General features: G+C 44.2%; 1 protein-coding gene across 5 annotated transcripts in view; it reads left to right on the top strand.

The window, feature by feature from the left end:
* ABCC12 (ATP binding cassette subfamily C member 12) overlaps nucleotides 1-17,287 on the top strand; it is an 80,021-nt gene that overhangs the window by 21,446 nt on the left and 41,288 nt on the right. For all 5 annotated transcript variants that reach the window (XM_013052094.2, XM_013052093.2, XM_004744119.2 and 2 more), the window contains exons 6-12: nucleotides 1,506-1,679; nucleotides 2,139-2,286; nucleotides 5,445-5,593; nucleotides 8,061-8,168; nucleotides 10,225-10,500; nucleotides 14,102-14,173; nucleotides 16,712-16,836. In XM_013052094.2, the coding sequence (XP_012907548.1) occupies nucleotides 1,506-1,679; nucleotides 2,139-2,286; nucleotides 5,445-5,593; nucleotides 8,061-8,168; nucleotides 10,225-10,500; nucleotides 14,102-14,173; nucleotides 16,712-16,836 (1,052 nt within the window). The remainder of the gene's footprint in view (nucleotides 1-1,505; nucleotides 1,680-2,138; nucleotides 2,287-5,444; nucleotides 5,594-8,060; nucleotides 8,169-10,224; nucleotides 10,501-14,101; nucleotides 14,174-16,711; nucleotides 16,837-17,287) is intronic.

The raw sequence follows: 17,287 nt of genomic DNA, 5'->3' as shown, positions 1-17,287 counted from the left end.
ATGGTGCATATGCCTTCTTTTTTTTTGTCCAATGTCCTGCCCATTATACCCTATTTCCATGCTAAATGAGATGAGAGAGACTCAAAACACCAGAGGAATTTAGTGAAAGGAGGGCTCCATTCAAGCTGGAGAATTTGGAAAGGCTTTCTTGTTCCAGCTGACTCAGGGCTGGGGGATGACATCATTCAATCCCTTTGAGTGTCAAAAGGGACACTGAGGCAGTATGGGATACACCACAGGCATTTAAAAAAATGAGTGAGGCATTGATCCAGTAATTCTGATTGTGTAGAGTTTGGGGTACCAAAGCCATAATAAAGACTATGCCTACTGGACTTCAGGACTTATACTTTCCCTTTTTCTCTTTCCTTCTTTCTTTTCTTCCTTCCTTCCTTCCTTTCTTCCTTCCTTCCTCTCTCTCTCTCTTCTCTTCTCTTCTGTTCTCTTCTCTTCGAGTAGGAGAAAGAGAGAGGGTCAGAGAGAGGGACAGATGGAGAGAGTGAATATCAAGCAGGCTCCACACCCAGTGCACAGCCTGACATGGGGCTCGATCTCACAACCTTTAGATCATGACTTGAGCCAAAAACAAGAGTTGGACACAACTGACTGAGCCACCCAGGTGCCCTGAATTTATATTTTCTTAAGCCTTTGAACCTTAGCAATAAAATCCTCACCATTTACACAATAAAATTTCCCTAGTCAAGGGAACTCCATGTGGCACGAAGTAAGGGAGAAGATTTGCCTTTGTCTTACAGTTGCTCTTTCATTATGTCCAAAGTATCCTGTATCAGTTAAGATGAACTTGGTTGCATAGAACCAGAAAATATAAAGTAACAGTAGATTAAGCAAGATGAATTTATTTCACATTTTGCAAAAGGAGTGTGGAAGAGAACAATTCAGAGCTGGTACGGGGATTTCTGGATCTTCTTTTCTTTGTCACTATCCTAGTGCATGACTCCCATAATGGTTTAGGGTGGATGCTGGAGGTCCAGTCATGCTAGTCATGTTTCAGATAGCTGGTAAAAGGAAGGAGGAAAGAATAAGGATAGATGTCCTCTAAGTTGAGTTCGTTCCCTTTCAGAATGCATTTCCAAACTCCCATTCGACACTTTTGGCTTTTATCTATCTCATTGTCCTTGACATAATCACATGGCTGTACTCTTTCCACAAAGGAGACTAAAAAATGTAGTTTTTTAGCTGGGCGCATTCGTGCTCTGAATAAAGCAGGAAGAAGGAGAGATAGATAAAGGGTAGGCAGCTAGCCATTTCTCCAGCTTGCTCTGAGATGATAATATTTATTACTCTTATGTCTTTCTTCATTGGGACTCTCAGTCCTAAAATACTGGCCTCTCCAAAATCAGATCAGCATGAGAGCCACAAAATTCATCATGTTTGTCCCTTGGCAATACCCCTCCCTCTTAAAGCAGTTTCTTCTTTCCTTCTCTTCTCACTTGAGGAGATGTTTGGGTGATGCTTCCAAAGCCTGATTCCATGTGCTTTCTTTCCAGGTGCTCAATATACTATCAAATGATAGTTATTCCTTGTTTGAAGCTGCCTTGTTTTGTCCCTTGCCAGCCACCATCCCTATCCTAATGGCTGTTTGTGCAGTGTATGCTTTTTTCATTCTGGGCCCCACAGCCCTCATTGGGATATCTGTGTACATCGTATTCATCCCCATCCAGGTAATGGCAGATCTTTGCAACTGTAACCTCTGTATGCTTGCATTTTGCACACATGTTCTCACTGAATTAAATAGAAGGTTTCATTTCCAGGGCAGGAACCCTGAAGCCTGTGCCCTCACTTCGTGTTCACGAATGTGCTTTCTTTTCTTGGCACAGTGTATTTTATTTTTAAGAACTTGAATTTGAATGCCCTAGGGGAGAAAGGCATGTTTTCCAGTTTGTCAAAGTCCCCAATGCTCTGTTTGCATCCTAATAACTCATGTATTTGTATCACCTGCTTGATCTCCAGTGTTGTCCCCTGGTTCACATCGGCTGCCACAACTCGAGGGAAGGATGGCTGAGAATCTTAGCCCAACTTCCCTTTGAACTTTTCCTGGCACTTATACTCTGATCCCTGGATTTTTAGGCCAACTGCAATTCAGCAATTCTCTCTGAACACTGTTTGTACCTTGATTTCAGATGTTTATGGCTAAGCTCAATTCAGCTTTCCGACGATCAGCAATTTCGGTGACAGACAAGCGAGTTCAGACAATGAATGAGTTTCTGACCTGCATAAAGCTGATTAAAATGTACGCCTGGGAAAAATCTTTTACCAATACCATTCAAGGTAGGACGTGCTGGTGCTTGAAGAACCACTTACTCTGTAGAATGTGCTCTTCCAAACTGTTCTTAAGGTTCCTGGGGCCAGGCATTCCAGAAAGGGGGCCGTGGGGACCCCTTGAGCTGCTTTGCAGGCTTTTCAAAGGATTACAGAGGTTTTAATAGACCCAGGCATCTGTTCTGGTGAACCCAAGTCCTCAACAGGTGAGAGACATAAGGTCTAGCCTTTATGAAGGCATGCCAGTTACCTTTCACAAAAGTAATCCACTAAAACATTATGAAGAGAAGAGCTATCTATTCCCTTGACTTAGAAGATGTATACACATACACAGGCACATACTCGAGCTTATGTATATATATCTCCTTGCCTGCAGCAACATCATGATGATTGGATGACCCCCTGACTTGACATTCCTTGCACAGATATGAGGACACATACATAGCTTTTTAAAAAAGATGATATTAAGCCATTACAATCAAATATAAATGCAAATCTAATTGCAGGAACATTTACATAATTGCTGACATAGACTCAGGTGGTTGGCCGGTTAATGGTCTGAACCACTGTTACAATTGACTCTCTGGATCTACAATTACACTTTTAGATCAGCATGTAATTGGCCCTGAAGCTGTGTCTCTGTGTTTTAGGGAGTGGTTTTAGAAAACTTGCTTCTGAGATTGCCCAAGGAAATGCTGCAGTTTGGGACACTGGCAACCCTTTGGAACATTCCTTGAAGACCCAGAAATACTTCCCTTACACCTTGAACTCACTTTAGTACAGTGATTTGATTAAACTGGATTCCATTTGACTTAGTTCGATTTAATTCAACTCATTTTAATTCGAGTCAGTTTAACTCAATAAATATTTATCAGCTTCCTGCTATGTGCAAGGTCATGGGAGCTACATAGAATTATAAGAAAAAGGGTTCCTGCTTCTGGGATGAAGGAACAATGAGTTAACTAAGCTCAACAGTAGCTGTAAGTTTTTGGCTCTGCCTCTAGAATATGTCTGGAATCTGCTTCTCTTCGTTCTGCTGCCACACTATTGCAAGCCAATATTCTCTCCCTTTTGGAGTATGGAAAGAACTTCCAGATGCAACATTTGCTTTCTTCCCTCCCCCTAAAATCCATTATGTACTCAGAAACCACTGTGACCTTTGAAAAATGTCAGTCAGATCCTGTTCCTCCCTGCTGAAAAATCTTTAGTGGCTTCTTATCACACTTAGATTATTCCAATTTAGGACTTTTGATTTAAATCCAAATTCCTTGGGACACCTGGATGGCTCAGTGGGTTAAAGCCTCTGCCTTCAGCTCAGGTCATGATGTCAGGGTCTTGGGATCAAGCCCCGCATCGGGCTCTTTGCTCAGTGGGGAGCCTGCAACCCCCTCCCCCTCTGCCTGCCTCTCTGCCTACTTGTGATCTCTGTCAAATAAATAAATAAAGTCTTTAAAAATATAATAAATCCAAATTCCTTTCTATGGCCTATTGGATCCAACATGATCTGACCCCAGAAGACCTCTCTGATCTCATCACATCTTGTCCTAACCCTTGATAATTCGCTTGGGCCATGAGAACCTTCTGTCTTTTTTTAGAACAACATCCATGCTCATTCATACCTCAGGATCTTTGCAGTTGCTGTTCTTTCTGCCTGAAGTGCTCTTGTGCTAGATTTTGATGGTGACTTTGGGATGCCTCTCAATGTTGCTGACTCAAAGAGGCCTTCTTGACTATAGTTCTAAGCAGGCCCATTCTCTACCAATTCCTTTTAATCACTTCATCTTGTTCATTTCTTTCATATCGCCCAACAAATTAGTAATGACAGGATTTGTTTGTTTATTTCTCTATTGTCTGTCTCCCCAATGGAAAAAAAGCTGAGACTCTGTTGACTCCTATGCTGTCCAACACCAAGTGCAGCACCTGGTCAATAGTAGACATCCAGGTTAAAATTTGTTAAATGAGTGAACACGTGAACTAACCATAGGATGAAATGGGGAAAATGTCACAAAGGAAATGGAGAGAAGCTCCAGGAGGGTGAGGGGTTGAGCATATCCCATTGGAGAGATCAGGAGAAGCATTATGGCAAAAGTGGCATTTTAGAAATGCCTTGAATGATAGCAAGGATTCAGACATAGACAGAACTGGGGAAGACCCCCAGCAGGAACAAAGGCCTCGAGATAGATATGTGAGGATGTGCTTGGGGACAAGGAGGTGGGTGGTATCGCAGAGGTAAAGGGCATGTGGACAGCAAAACTTCGGACTGTAGTAGAACTGGGTTCCAGCTGTACCATGACCAATTAAAAAGCAAGTTACTTAACCTGTGAAGGCTTTTCTGTCCTGCCAGAGGGCATAATAATAGCTCTTCCCTTGTCACACAGTGATTAGAGTGATCAAATGAGAACATTATGCCGTGCTCAGCCGAGCACTCAGTAAGAATCGTGATGGCCCCATGATGCCAGTGTGAAAGGGTTTTTGCGGAAGAGGCTAGAATTGGAGTTAAGAACTTTAAACACCAGGAGAAGGAGGCTTGAATTTAACTTGTGAGCAACGTGGAGGCATGGACCCCATCTAGACTCATGAAAGGGAGAAATGCTCTTGGGCTTTGGTAGTTGTTCCTGAGACACAGGACAGGAACCCCAATCTGGCAGTCTCCAGGCTTGGCACCTGTGTTTTATTTGGTTTCTATAGTATTTAGAAACTTTCCAATCAGTTCCCAACATTTGCAAGGAGAAGGATGTCCCACAAAATTCCAGACCCCAGTCTTCGGAATAGCTAAAGGTCTGGTGACCCTGGGCTGCCCTGCATTGAGAGGTTGTGGCCCCTTTCACTGAGGCATGTGGTCCCCATTTTGCTACACTCCACACCTTCCCTCTGGTCTTACTCTCTGCCCACTGCCTTCATTTACATTACTTGCCTAACCCCTGTCGGCATCCATGTGTAGGACTTCCTGACACAGAATCAGAATTGGAAAAGACCCCAGAAACCATCCAATGTGGCAGCGGACATGCACTGAATTCCCAGTTTGCACCCAGGACTTTCTGCACTTCCTCTAGTTTAAACTCCACAGCAGGAATCCTAAATTCTCTTTTACAGGAAGATCAGGTAGGGGTAAATACATTTCTTAGTGCCACAAAATAAATCCATCATGGACTGTTCTCTATTTACAGATATAAGGAAGCAGGAAAGGAAATTACTGGAAAAAGCTGGATTCGTCCAAAGTGGAAACTCAGCCCTGGCCCCCATTGCATCCACAATAGCCATTGTATTGACCTTCACCTGCCACATCCTCCTCAGACGCAGGCTCACTGCCCCGGTGGTAAGAACCATCTCCAGAACTGGCTTCCTTCACACTGTAGCACTGGCAGATGCCAGGTGGGAAGTGTCTCCCTGCCTGCAGAGGCCTGGGACTGGACTGGCACAGAATACCCAATCCCGGAAGGGCCAGAATTCTATCTTGACTTTTAAAAACAAGTCCTTGGGCTGCGGTGAACCCGGGATAGCCCAACAGAGACTTTTGTTCAGTCTAACTCAGTGCAGGAGTAGTGGTTAATGTTGGAACACAATTTGACATTTGGAAAACAAAACTGGAAGCAGACGGGCACTTGGCTGCCTTATTCACAATTATTCCTACGCTTTATAAAAAGGGAAGTTTGTGAGAGTTCTCTTGGTGGGAGGAGTCGTAGGTACTGGGAGATGCAAGGGTCAGAATCCCCCTCTTCAAAATCCTAACTCTGGTACTTTACCATGACAGAGGCAATTCATTGAACCCCTCTTGCTTGGTTTTATTATCTACAAATGGGGTTATAATAGTCCCTGTGGTTGTGAGGACTGAAGGAGTTCTATAAAAGAAGGCATGTGGAACAGCGCCTGGTACGTTGTAAATGCTGTGTAAGTGTTTGTTGTTCGTATTAGCCTGATGCTCACCCAGGCCAGGCGATTTGGGGCTGAAAGCCTCCGAGGGAGAATTAGAATGAATGTGAGATGCTCAGGTTTTTTTTTTTTTTTTTTTTTTTTTTTTTTTTTTTTTATAAGGGGGTCTGTGCACTCAAAGGTAAAGAAGCTCTGGGCTAGATGGGAAACAGCTCCTGGCTGAAATAAACAGCTGAGTTATTAAACCCAGTGTCTGAAGGGTAAGTGAATGGAGGAAGGGCAATAAAAACAAGAAAAAGAGAGAGAAATAGAGAGAGAGAGAGAGAGAGAGAATGAAATAAGCAAGTGGGGTCGCAGAGCAATAGTTGCACCAAAAATCACAGATTTTGAGGGGAACGGAGATGTGGAGAAGGCAGGATGCTCCTGCTGAGGGGGCATCTGTTGTGGCACTGTCAGTCCTAGAACCTCCTCGTGTTTCTTGTGATGTGCTTTTCGTTTTCTTGGGTTCTTCACACGCAGTTTACTCACACACTCTGGGGGCTTGAATTCAGCCACGAACCCGAAGCCAGAATGAATGGTAATGCCATACCAAAGCCTCAGCGGAACGCTTTTCAATTATTGTGACTGTGTTCTATGATCCCAAACGATGGCAAAGAATTCTTTCCCCAGCAATACATCAAGCAAATTTAAAACCAAATTGAGTGCACGTGGTTAATATTTTCTAAAATGATGATTTAGAAGAAATGTAGGCCAAGAACAAATTCTCCCAAATGCAAGGCACATATTTCTTCAGATTCAGAATCCTTTGTCTTCTCTGTCAGGGCCACATCAGGAGGAGGTCAGCCCCCAGGTGCTGGCTCACGTCAGGCAGCCCAAGTGCTATGTCAACCAAGGCTTGGGTTTTCTGAGCCAAGATAGTGCTTGGGGACTTAGGGGAGCTGAGTTCTCTCTGGGGATGGATTTGGGACCAGATGTGATAAAGACAGCATTCTTCATTGTGCCCTTACAGAACTACTGAGGATTAGTTGAAGCCCAGGGCTCTGTCCATGGGGCCCATACAACAGCAGGAAGGATCACTCTGGATTTGTTGATGGAAGCTGTGTTACTAATTCCTTAAATGGGTGGTTAGGGGAGAAGTTGTTCATTACAAATTGGACAGGTGAGAAGATGAAATCTGAGAGATGAGATCATGCACCCCTGGGGCACTGGTGGAGTGAGGAAACTTATCTTCACTGAGGCTGTATGATGTTAACCACCTACCAGGCAGGGCTCAGGGAGAAAGGTCTCAGTAAGGAGGGGAGGTGATTTTTTGGGAATGGCAGTTGAACAGAGGCTTTCAAGTTTGTCTCAGACATGTGGTGAGTGTGTGGAGGCCCAGGGGCAGGAGAACCCGAAGTCACTCTCCACCCGCCAGCATGGGCCAACTGGTCCTTCCAGGAAACTTCTGCCTTCATTTTGGGGCTGAATATGGTATGGATATTTAAACACCAGAAATAAATCTAGATGTGAAGGGCCAGAGGCCTTTGAAGAAACTAGAAAAAGACGATAACTTAGGACAGTCCATGGGGTTTTGGGTGAATGGTCTAGGCCTTGTAAAGACGTGGATGGAGACTTCGAAACACATTCATTTAGAGGACTTCCTTGGACACGATCCTCTCTGTACTGGCAGAGACAAGGGATACATCTCCCAGCATTCTGATGAAAATCCAGAGCAAAAGAGATTAAGATATTGTTATCCCTAATTTGCCAGCCCATGATTTGTGAGCCATGAAATGGGGAAAAAAAATGTTCTTGTAAAAACTCCAACTGTGCCATTATTTTTCATCTCGACAAATATAATTCCCAGAGATATAATGATTCAGAGCCAAGGCAACATCTCATCCTAAACCCTATACTTCTCTTTTGTTCTTAAGGTGTTTAGTGTGATTGCCATGTTTAATGTAATGAAGTTTTCGATTGCAATCTTGCCTTTCTCTGTCAAAGCCATGGCCGAAGCCAATGTCTCTCTGAGGAGAATGAAGGTATAACTAATGCTGGGTGAGTAGGGAAGAGAGATCTCACTTTTGGGTGGGAAAATTCTCAGATATGGGGAAGCTGTGTCAGTCCATTGGAGGGCTGGGTCACTGGTTTGAAGAACATTGGAAGAAGACCCTGCATTCAGAGTTGGATCAATAAATGTGCATCAAAGGATATGTAAGGAGAGCTTGATAAGGTGGTCTGCCCTTTTAGTAAAAATGAAATAGAATATCCATACATAGAGATGATGTTCCTGAACCTCTTTTTCCAAGCTATAAATCTTAAGTTGTCCCAGGAATGGGGCTAAGTTTGCACTGAGCCATCCTCCTCCCCTTTACCTTCCTGGTTTGTCCTATGATGGGTGTGGTGAGGGTAGTAATAAAGAGGGTGGTGGGGCACCACATTTATATATTTAGTTACTTTATTCATTCATTCATTCAGTCAGTCAGTCATCAGAGATCTACTGTGTCCTTCCTGTATATAAGGCATTGTGGTAAATGAAAATAAGAGGAAGAGAGAGCCTTTACTCTCAAGAGCCTCCCAGACTACTGAAGGACCAGGTATCCCAGGAACTGATGTATGCACTAAGGATACATGACCTGTGTAAAGGGTGTATAAAGTGGTTTTGAAGTTCAGGCAAGGGAAGGAAAAGGAGGAGGGTGTTCCAGACATGTGTGAATTAATTGAATAATTTTTTTTTTTTTCACTCAGGCCAGCAATTTGGAAGTCCTCTTAGGCATCTGAGGTGCCTTTATTCATCCCTCTTCTCCCTTACTATCTACATTCAACTAATCAAGAGCCCTGTTGGGTCGCCTTTTGCTCACTGTATTTCCTCAATTTTAAGAGTGCTGTTTGTAAGACTGGGTTGGAAGGTGGCACTGTTGACTCATCACTTCTTGAACAAAACAGAAGCATGAACACCATCATATTGATGCTATATATTATATCAGATGTCTTAGACTAGAGGAATAGTGCTATTTCTTGACTTCTCAACTTTTCCTCTGTCCCTACTGCCATCACGATGATTCAAGACCTTATCATCTCTCCTCTGAATCAACACATGACTTAGGAACCTATCTTCTTTTTCCCTTATTGTTCTCCTTAAATCCATATCACACTCAGCCCCCCGAGAGCTGTTAAAATATTGGTCTGACCACTGATATTCACCTGCTTGAAAACCTTGAGTCCTTGTTCTCTCTAGGACTGAGACTGGGCCTTCCATCAGCAGGTCCTTAGTTATGTCTCCACCTGATTTCCTATACCCTTCCTATCTTGAGCTCTGTCATAACCCTGAATTGGTTGTTTCATGCCCCCACCCCCAATAAACTGTGGTGTTGCATGCTTCCTTGCCTTTACTAATGCAATGTACTCTGTTAAAAAGTTTCCATCTCCTCTTCCCTCCCTCATCTTTGCCTGTACAGCACCTATACAGATTCAGCTTTGGCTCAAATACATGGCCTTCAGGATGGGGAGTAGAGTTCCCTTCTCTGGAAGTTACAGTGTTTTGTTCTTGTTACATTTCCCTGAAATGTCTAATTATGTTCCCATCTTCCCCTAGACAGTAATCTCTTCAAGACCAGGAATCTTGTCTTATCCATAATTGTATTTCTGCTGTTTACCCCAGAATGACAGACGGTAGGCACTTGGCAAATGTTTTATTAAACTGAGCTGAGTGGGAACTTAGGAAGAAGACACAGTAGAGGCTGAGCATGTGACCTTGGTGTCATAAGCATCAGTGCCAGGTAATGAAGCCTACCATCCAAAGCTGGCAAAAACTTATTACCTTGGGCATGAAGAAGATATGTACTTGATATTAGCATTCTCCAATGTGGGTGACCCACATAGACCTTGTGGTTGAAGAGACATGCTGTCCTAGATAGCATGAGCTAGTAGACTATTTCTGCTCCAGCTTCTCGTAGGGGAAATATCTTCAGGATGTCTTCTCTGAATGTCCTAAGTAAAATTGCCAAGATTATGATTTGGGGTCATCAGAAGATATATTGGGATGGTTCTTGCAAATGGATAATGTCTGCCCAGTTAATTTTGTCTCTTTAATCTTAGAAAATTCTCATAGATAAAAGCCCCCCATCTTACATCACCCAACCAGAAGACCCAGATACTGTCTTGCTTTTAGCAAATGCCACCTTGACATGGGATCAAGAAACCAGCATAAAAAGTGACCTAAGGAAAGTGCAGAACCAAAAACATTGTCTCAAGAAACAGAGGCTAGAGGCCTACAGTTTGGGTTCATCAGCCCACGGAGTTCCTGGCCCAGAGGAGCAAAGTGGTAGCCCCTCAAAATTTGTTCTGCACAATATAAACTTTGTGGTGAGAAAGGTGAGTATGTGTTCTACAGGGGTGGCTTCCATCTTTCCTCCTTGTATCACACAGCTATGGTCTTATCAAGGCCTAACATAATTCCATTTGAACTGGGGGTGGTGATGGTGGTGGGAGGATGTAGCTAAGTTGTTTTCTTTCCCCAGTTTTAGAATTATGTACATGGTTAATGGAGACATTTTCTTCGAGCTGAAAGAAGATTGTGGTTATGTTAGTACTGATGTTCACACGCCAAAGGAGCCAGATTTAATGTTGAATGAATAATCCATTTCAGGTGGCTAGGCTCAAAATGACTATCTTTTATAAATCTTTTTAGATTTGTTCTTAATTTCACAATGGAGTACTATGATGGATAATAACCGACAATTAAGAGCACTTACTATTTACCAGGTGCATAATTAATTCATTTAACCATCCCAATAACCTAAGAGGTAGGTACTGTAGCTACTCCCACTTGATGGTTGAGAAACCTGACACACAGGGAGGTTAAATAACTCACCCAAGACCACACTGCTAGCAAGTGGCTTCACACCGAGGGCACCTGGCCCCAGAATCTACGATCTTCAACAACACACTTGTTAAAAGCAAATGAGATCAACAAGCAACCAGGAAAAGAAGCCAGGCAATCTATTGGCTGCTCCCCCTCAGGATTGGGGAATAGAGTCTTTAGACAAAACTCTGCATTTACAGAATGTGTGGCCTTCTACATGTGGTTCTCTTGCATGGGAACTCAGCAGCAGTGCTCTGGGGATGGCAGTGTTTGTTGATTTTGCTGCAGAGGGCTCAGCATTAATCTTGTGCCTAATATTTTATTTTATTATTTTTTAGGTATTCTTTTTTTAAATTAACATATAATGTATGGGTACAGGACTGTGAATCATCAGGCTTACACATTTCACAGCACTTGCCATAATCTTGTGCCTAGTATTTTAATCTCCCATGTCGTTGACTCACTCTTTTGCCATGTGAGCACTATAGAAGGAGAGGTTCCGATTTATTATGTGATGCTAAGTTCAATAGCTGGCGTAGGGTGGTACTTCTTGTCGTTAACAAGACTGTCTGCCATGTATTTGTTGGAAATGGTATTTGTTTGGCTGAGTGCAATTGAGCTAGGTTCTCAGATAAGTCCTGCTGGGTACAAACCATTTTGCTTTCTCATTCCCTTCCCCTGCCTGTGATGTGCAGCACCTGGATTGCTCTAACCATGCCTTTAGAGTTGCTCCAGAGAGGCCTCAGTGAAGTATTCTTGTGTTTTAAAGAAGCTGCCTTTTACCCTCCTCATTGCTTTCTTCCTTCTCATTATGTTGGTGACTCTTGGGCTTGTGCATCAAGGACAGGGTCAATGTTTTCTGAAACAAGGGGGCAACACAGCATCGTGTGGATTAAGGGTATGCCTCTGGAACCTGGTGTACGTGTGTTCCAGTTCCAGCCACTTGTAGCTGTGTGACTTTGTATATACCACATAACCTCTTAGAACCTCTCCTCCTTTACCTGCTCAATGGACATTTTAATAATAATAGCACTTTATAGGCTGGGTGTGAGAATTGAGAGATATCATACAAAAACACTAAGCCAACTGATGTTAGCTGTTGTTGCCTTTTTCCTCTCACAACCAAGTCCTTCTTAAGAGCAGCCCTTAAATATCTTAAATTCAGAGCATCCATATTTTCCCAAATTTAGTTCCAGGATTCCATTGGGCTATAGTCTCCTTGATGTCAGGCATGTATCTGTCTCATTCACAGCTGTGACCTGGCACCAAAGCAGGTGCCTGGCACAGTATAGGTTCCCAAGACTCTCTTCGGAATGAACAAATGAATAATTGGAAATCCTGGGGGTGCAGGCCACGTGGATTTTCTCCTGAAGACAAGGATGACTCTGGAAGGCTCAGACCTGGCCCCAGAGAGTGGACAGAACTCGAAAGAGAGCCAAATGCCTAGAAGCTGAATCCATCCTTGTGGTCTCTTTGTCCCAAAGTCTTTGAAGAGTCCCAGTTCTTTGAAGTCCTTCTAATGGGATTAAAATGGATGAGCTTCGCTGAGTTGAAGCTTCAGTGACAGTGTGAACTCCATAAGGCAGGGATCCCATCTGCCTAGATTACTGCCTAGCATGATGCCTGGTGTTCCATAAAGACTTGTCAAAGAAATTAATGATGACAAGAAGCAGTCTTCACGTGCTGGGGGTGGCAGGCAGGACTCTTCTGGTCTATCTCAGATGGGAAAGGAGAAATATTTAGCTTTACCATCTTTTCTCTAAGGGGTCACTGAAAGAAGGTCTTAATGAGAATGCTCTTAGATGTTCCAACGGCAGCATTACAATATTCACTTGAATACAAGAGTGGGCACATGTCAGCCTAAAAGTCTCTGTATGGACTCTCACTCTGCCTGCAGTAGTTTCCTCCCAGATATTATATGGTTCACTCCTTCACCTCCTTCATGTCTTACTCAAATGGCACCTGTAGCAGACACTACCGGTGACCCATCCATGTGCCCTGGCCATCTTCCAACTGCTGGATCTGTATCTGTGCCCTAGGGCCCTCCCCACCACCCACAAAGCAACAGGACATCCACAGCCAAGGGAGCCATTCTCCAACACTCCCTCAGCCGCTGGGGGTAGAGAACCACCCTCAGTTTCCCAGGATTTCCCAGCAAGATTGAACTTCACTTGCCTCCCATGGGTGCTGACATAATAGTACACCCTTGATGGGCCACCTTCCCCTTCCCGTGGTACCTCCCAAACAAACTACCTTCACTCAAATCTTTTGATTCAGGGCCCATTTCTGGTAGAGCTCAAGCTAAGACATTTACTTTTTCAGTAAGGTTCCCTCCACCCTCATCTCCTCCGTATCTCCTCCCTGCTTCATGTGTTTCCATGGCCTGTCCCTAACATACTTCATACTCTACTTACTTATTGACTTTTGGTCCACCCAACTAAAACACAAGCTCCTTGAGGGCAGAGCCAAACTATTGTCTGTCATCTTCATTCCTGTATTGTGCTATTGCTAGTGTCCAGAACAGCACCTGGCACACAGCAGTCTCTTACAATGATTTGTGGTTGAATTAATAGATTAGTAGCTGTAGAATAACCCATTAACCCAATGTATTGGAATAGCATAACTGCTCAGTAATTTCAGATTATGCTTCGGTATGGTGGAAGGATACTTAAAAAATGACTTTTGAAAAACACTTGGCTCTCTGTATTTCAAAGGCTACCGTTGTCCCCCTGGGTTGTGCAGCCTTTAACTTCTATTAGATTTGCTTTCCTGGAGTGTGGTCAAGGGACAGTCCTCACGTCCAGGGCCTGTGTGTCCCAGACCAGCACAAGGCTGTTTCGCATCAGTGCTTGTACATGATTTCTGGAACTCCTCTGGGCACTCCGCTGTGTTGTGCCAAGGAAAGCACTTAATTAAGACTTAGGTTCCTGCCTCCTCCCAGGCCGCATATCAGGTTTGGGGTGTGAGACTGTATCTGCCATCTCTTAGAGCCGGCAGTGACCCCTTGCTTACCACCTGGCCTGGCTAGCACAGTTTGGGGGCAATACCTTTGGCCCAAGACCCTTTAAGAACTGGTGGAATGACTGTGTCTTTTTTCTGTTTCTCTGGTAGGGGAAGGTTTTGGGAATATGTGGGAATGTTGGAAGTGGAAAGAGCTCTCTCATTGCAGCTCTCCTAGGACAGGTAAGCTGTGAAGTTGGAGCACTGACATGAGTCAAATCGTCCCTTGCCTGCCCTGCCTGGGGCCCTTCAAGAACAGTGGACCCAGTGCCTGGGCTCAGCTGCACTGATGCTGTGCACACAGTTAACAGAGATTTCCAGGAAGTTAATGTGCTCAGTAGCTCCATGCCCCTTGTCCACGTGATACTGAGCTTTTCATACACTCTTGGGTTTGCCTCCCAAGGACATGTGTTCAACAATGACTGTTTCCTTGCCTAGAGTGCCATCTTTGTGAAAGGAAGAGACAAGTCATTAAGGACATGGTGTTTCCCATGACTTGAGACATTCTGATTAGAAAGGCCAGCAAGGTGGCTTTGCAGGGAGGGAGTGAGGCACCTGTGACTCACCATGACTCTAGATTATTTTTCCCCTTGTCTTTCTCCTTACCTCTAGTGTCTGCCCAGTGCACTGTCTTAGTCAGGCCTTCTTTGATGGAGTGGCTGAATGCATGCATCAACTAAAGCAGCAATGTGCCCTCAGCTTCTCTGCAGACCTCCTGGTAGGAAGAAGGAAGAGTGCAGGGTTCTTGTCCTCTGCTATTTCTAGCTGTGTGACCCCAGTGAAATGGCCAAGCCATTTATTGTATTCATAGGGCTCTAAATTGATACAGTTTCTCATCCCAAATGAATGAATATTAAGTCCTCTTTCTCCCCATTCTGCTGTCCCTAAAGAGAAGTTTGGATGCCTGTAGTAGGGAGAGGAGACACCTCTGAAAAAACAAGGATACTAGGTTCAGAAGAACCCACTAGACCAGTGACTTCTTTTGGCCTCAGTTAACTCATTTCTAGAAAGAGCAACAACTCCTTCCCTGTCTGAAGGAAAATGTGGGGGCAGAATACAGTGAGTTCCTAAGGTCCCTTATGCTCTAGAATTCTCTGTGTGCATCTCTGTCATAACCCTAGAGTCAGCAGGTGTGTTCCAGGTGACCCATCCCAATTCTCTACTTAATAACAGGAATCTCTCCACAGCATCCACTAAGAAATGAGCCAGCTTCTGCTTGGATATCTTCGGCAATGGGGAGTTCATTATTTCATAGCCAGTTCCCTCTGGAGAGTTTTGATACATATGGAAGTGAAGTTTGCCTCCTTTTAACTTCTGCCCTTTGGTCTGCTCCTTTGGAATCTCTCAGAAAAAATAGAATCTATTTCCCATGTGACATTGGGAAGATCATATGCCTCACCATAGTCACTGGGATAGAGGCAGCAGGGTGACTTTTGAGTGGGCTGCCTGTGTTTACCACCTGTCTCAGCCCCATGCTCACTGTTTAACCTTGGATAAGTAACTAAGTCTCTCTGAACCCTGGTGTCTTCATCTGTAAAATGGTGGTTAGGAGGGTCATGGTGAAGGTTACACAAGATAATGTATCTAATAGTTATAGGGTAATTCCCAGGGCCAGTCATGGTGATTGGCATAGCCCCTATTTGAATATTTTGCTATTCTTTTTTTTTTTAAAGATTTTATTTATTCATTTATTGGAGAGAGAGAGAGCACAAGCAAGCAGAGAGAGAGAGAAGAGGAAGCAGGCTCCCCGCTGAGCAGAGAGCCTGATGCGGGGCTCGATCCCAGGACCCTGAGATCATGACCTGAGCCGAAGGCAGAGGCTTTAACCCACTGAGCCACCCAGGCGCCCCTATTCATTTTGCTTTTCTGATTACCATTCTTGTCATTATCATTTTCTCCAAGTCTAGTGTTCTCTGTCCCTTGGACCATTCTTGAGGTGAAATGGCATCACGTCCCTTGACCTTGGCTATCTTTCTTCATATCCACGACACATTGCCGCTGCTCATCCTCCCTGAGCACCACAAATCCCGTCCCCTGACAACTTTGAACAGGGCATCATCACTAGTGTCCACTGTTACCTGTTAGATACCCACCACGCGGGATCATCCTAAGTGAACTTAATGTACTCAGGGTCACACACTAGAGCTCATGCAAGTTTCTAACTGGATTGCTCGATGTGCCCCATGAAACTGGATTTTCCACTCCCCTTGAAGAATGGGATGTTCTGGCTGCGCCGAGCCTGCATCCTTGTACCAGGCCCCGCACCCATTGTGCCACTGAGTTGAGGCTGCTTTCTTGAGACAGGGCATGCCAGGACCACCATCCACAGCCATACAGGCTGTATATCCGGCCCCTGGGGCCTGGATGAGGAGGGTAGAATCCAGCTGGTGCACCTGGAGGAAAAGGAGCCCTTGTGATGGGTCCTCTCAGAGGGCATTTTGTTCTGGTGGTACAGATTTGCCATGTGGTCTCTCCAGCCTGCCGTAGAGCTCACCAATGCCTCTTCTGTGACGTTTCTGCCTGGCTGCTCATAGATTTTTGACCTTTGTGACCATCAGACTACCGTTGTGCTGTGCAGTGTGGGTCAAGACATCTTGTTGACCCTCTTGCACCATCATAGCTAGTTTTCATGGAATAAGTGGGTGGCAAGGGTGCAGTGGGCCCCGAAAGAGAGGTCTGTGGGGTTTTAGCTTCTGAAGGTCTTCCGATATTTTGCTCCAGATGCAGTTACAGCAAGGGATCGTGGCAGTCAATGGGACTGTGGCCTATGTTTCCCAGCAAGCCTGGATCTTTCATGGAAATGTGAGAGAAAACATACTCTTTGGAGAAAAGTATGATCACCAAAGGTAATATTAACTTTGAAATGAGGAGGCGCTTTAGTATTTGATAGCTTCTGCTCTAGATGCTGATGCCATTCGTAATGCTTTATGAGCGGGTTTCTTTAATGAATTCTGATTAAACATTTGTCAGATCCAAATGGGTGTTGGTTTTTCTCTTCCTGACCCGAGAGTTCAGGAGAGGCGCCTTCTGCAGACCTGTGATCACACTCTAAGAAATGGGTGGAATTGGCACTTCATTCCCAGTGCAGAGTAGCATATGTTCTGAGGTTCTCTGTAACAGTGCATATGTTGTCTGACTGGAGAAAGATATATCTGGCAATTTTGCTTTAGGCCAAGTAATCAAAACTGCTTGAAATCATGAGCAGCAGGTATGCAAACTAATCAGCCCTGACATTATTAATTGACATCAGATCTATAAGGACATATTCTCATTAATATACTCAAAATGATCTAATGG

The sequence above is a fragment of the Mustela putorius genome, unplaced genomic scaffold (assembly GCF_011764305.1).
Source record: "Mustela putorius furo isolate JIRA1106 unplaced genomic scaffold, ASM1176430v1.1 tig00000174_pilon_pilon_pilon, whole genome shotgun sequence".
In the NCBI taxonomy this organism is placed as follows: Eukaryota; Metazoa; Chordata; class Mammalia; order Carnivora; family Mustelidae; genus Mustela; species Mustela putorius.
This window is presented reverse-complemented; position numbering and strand designations above follow the sequence as displayed.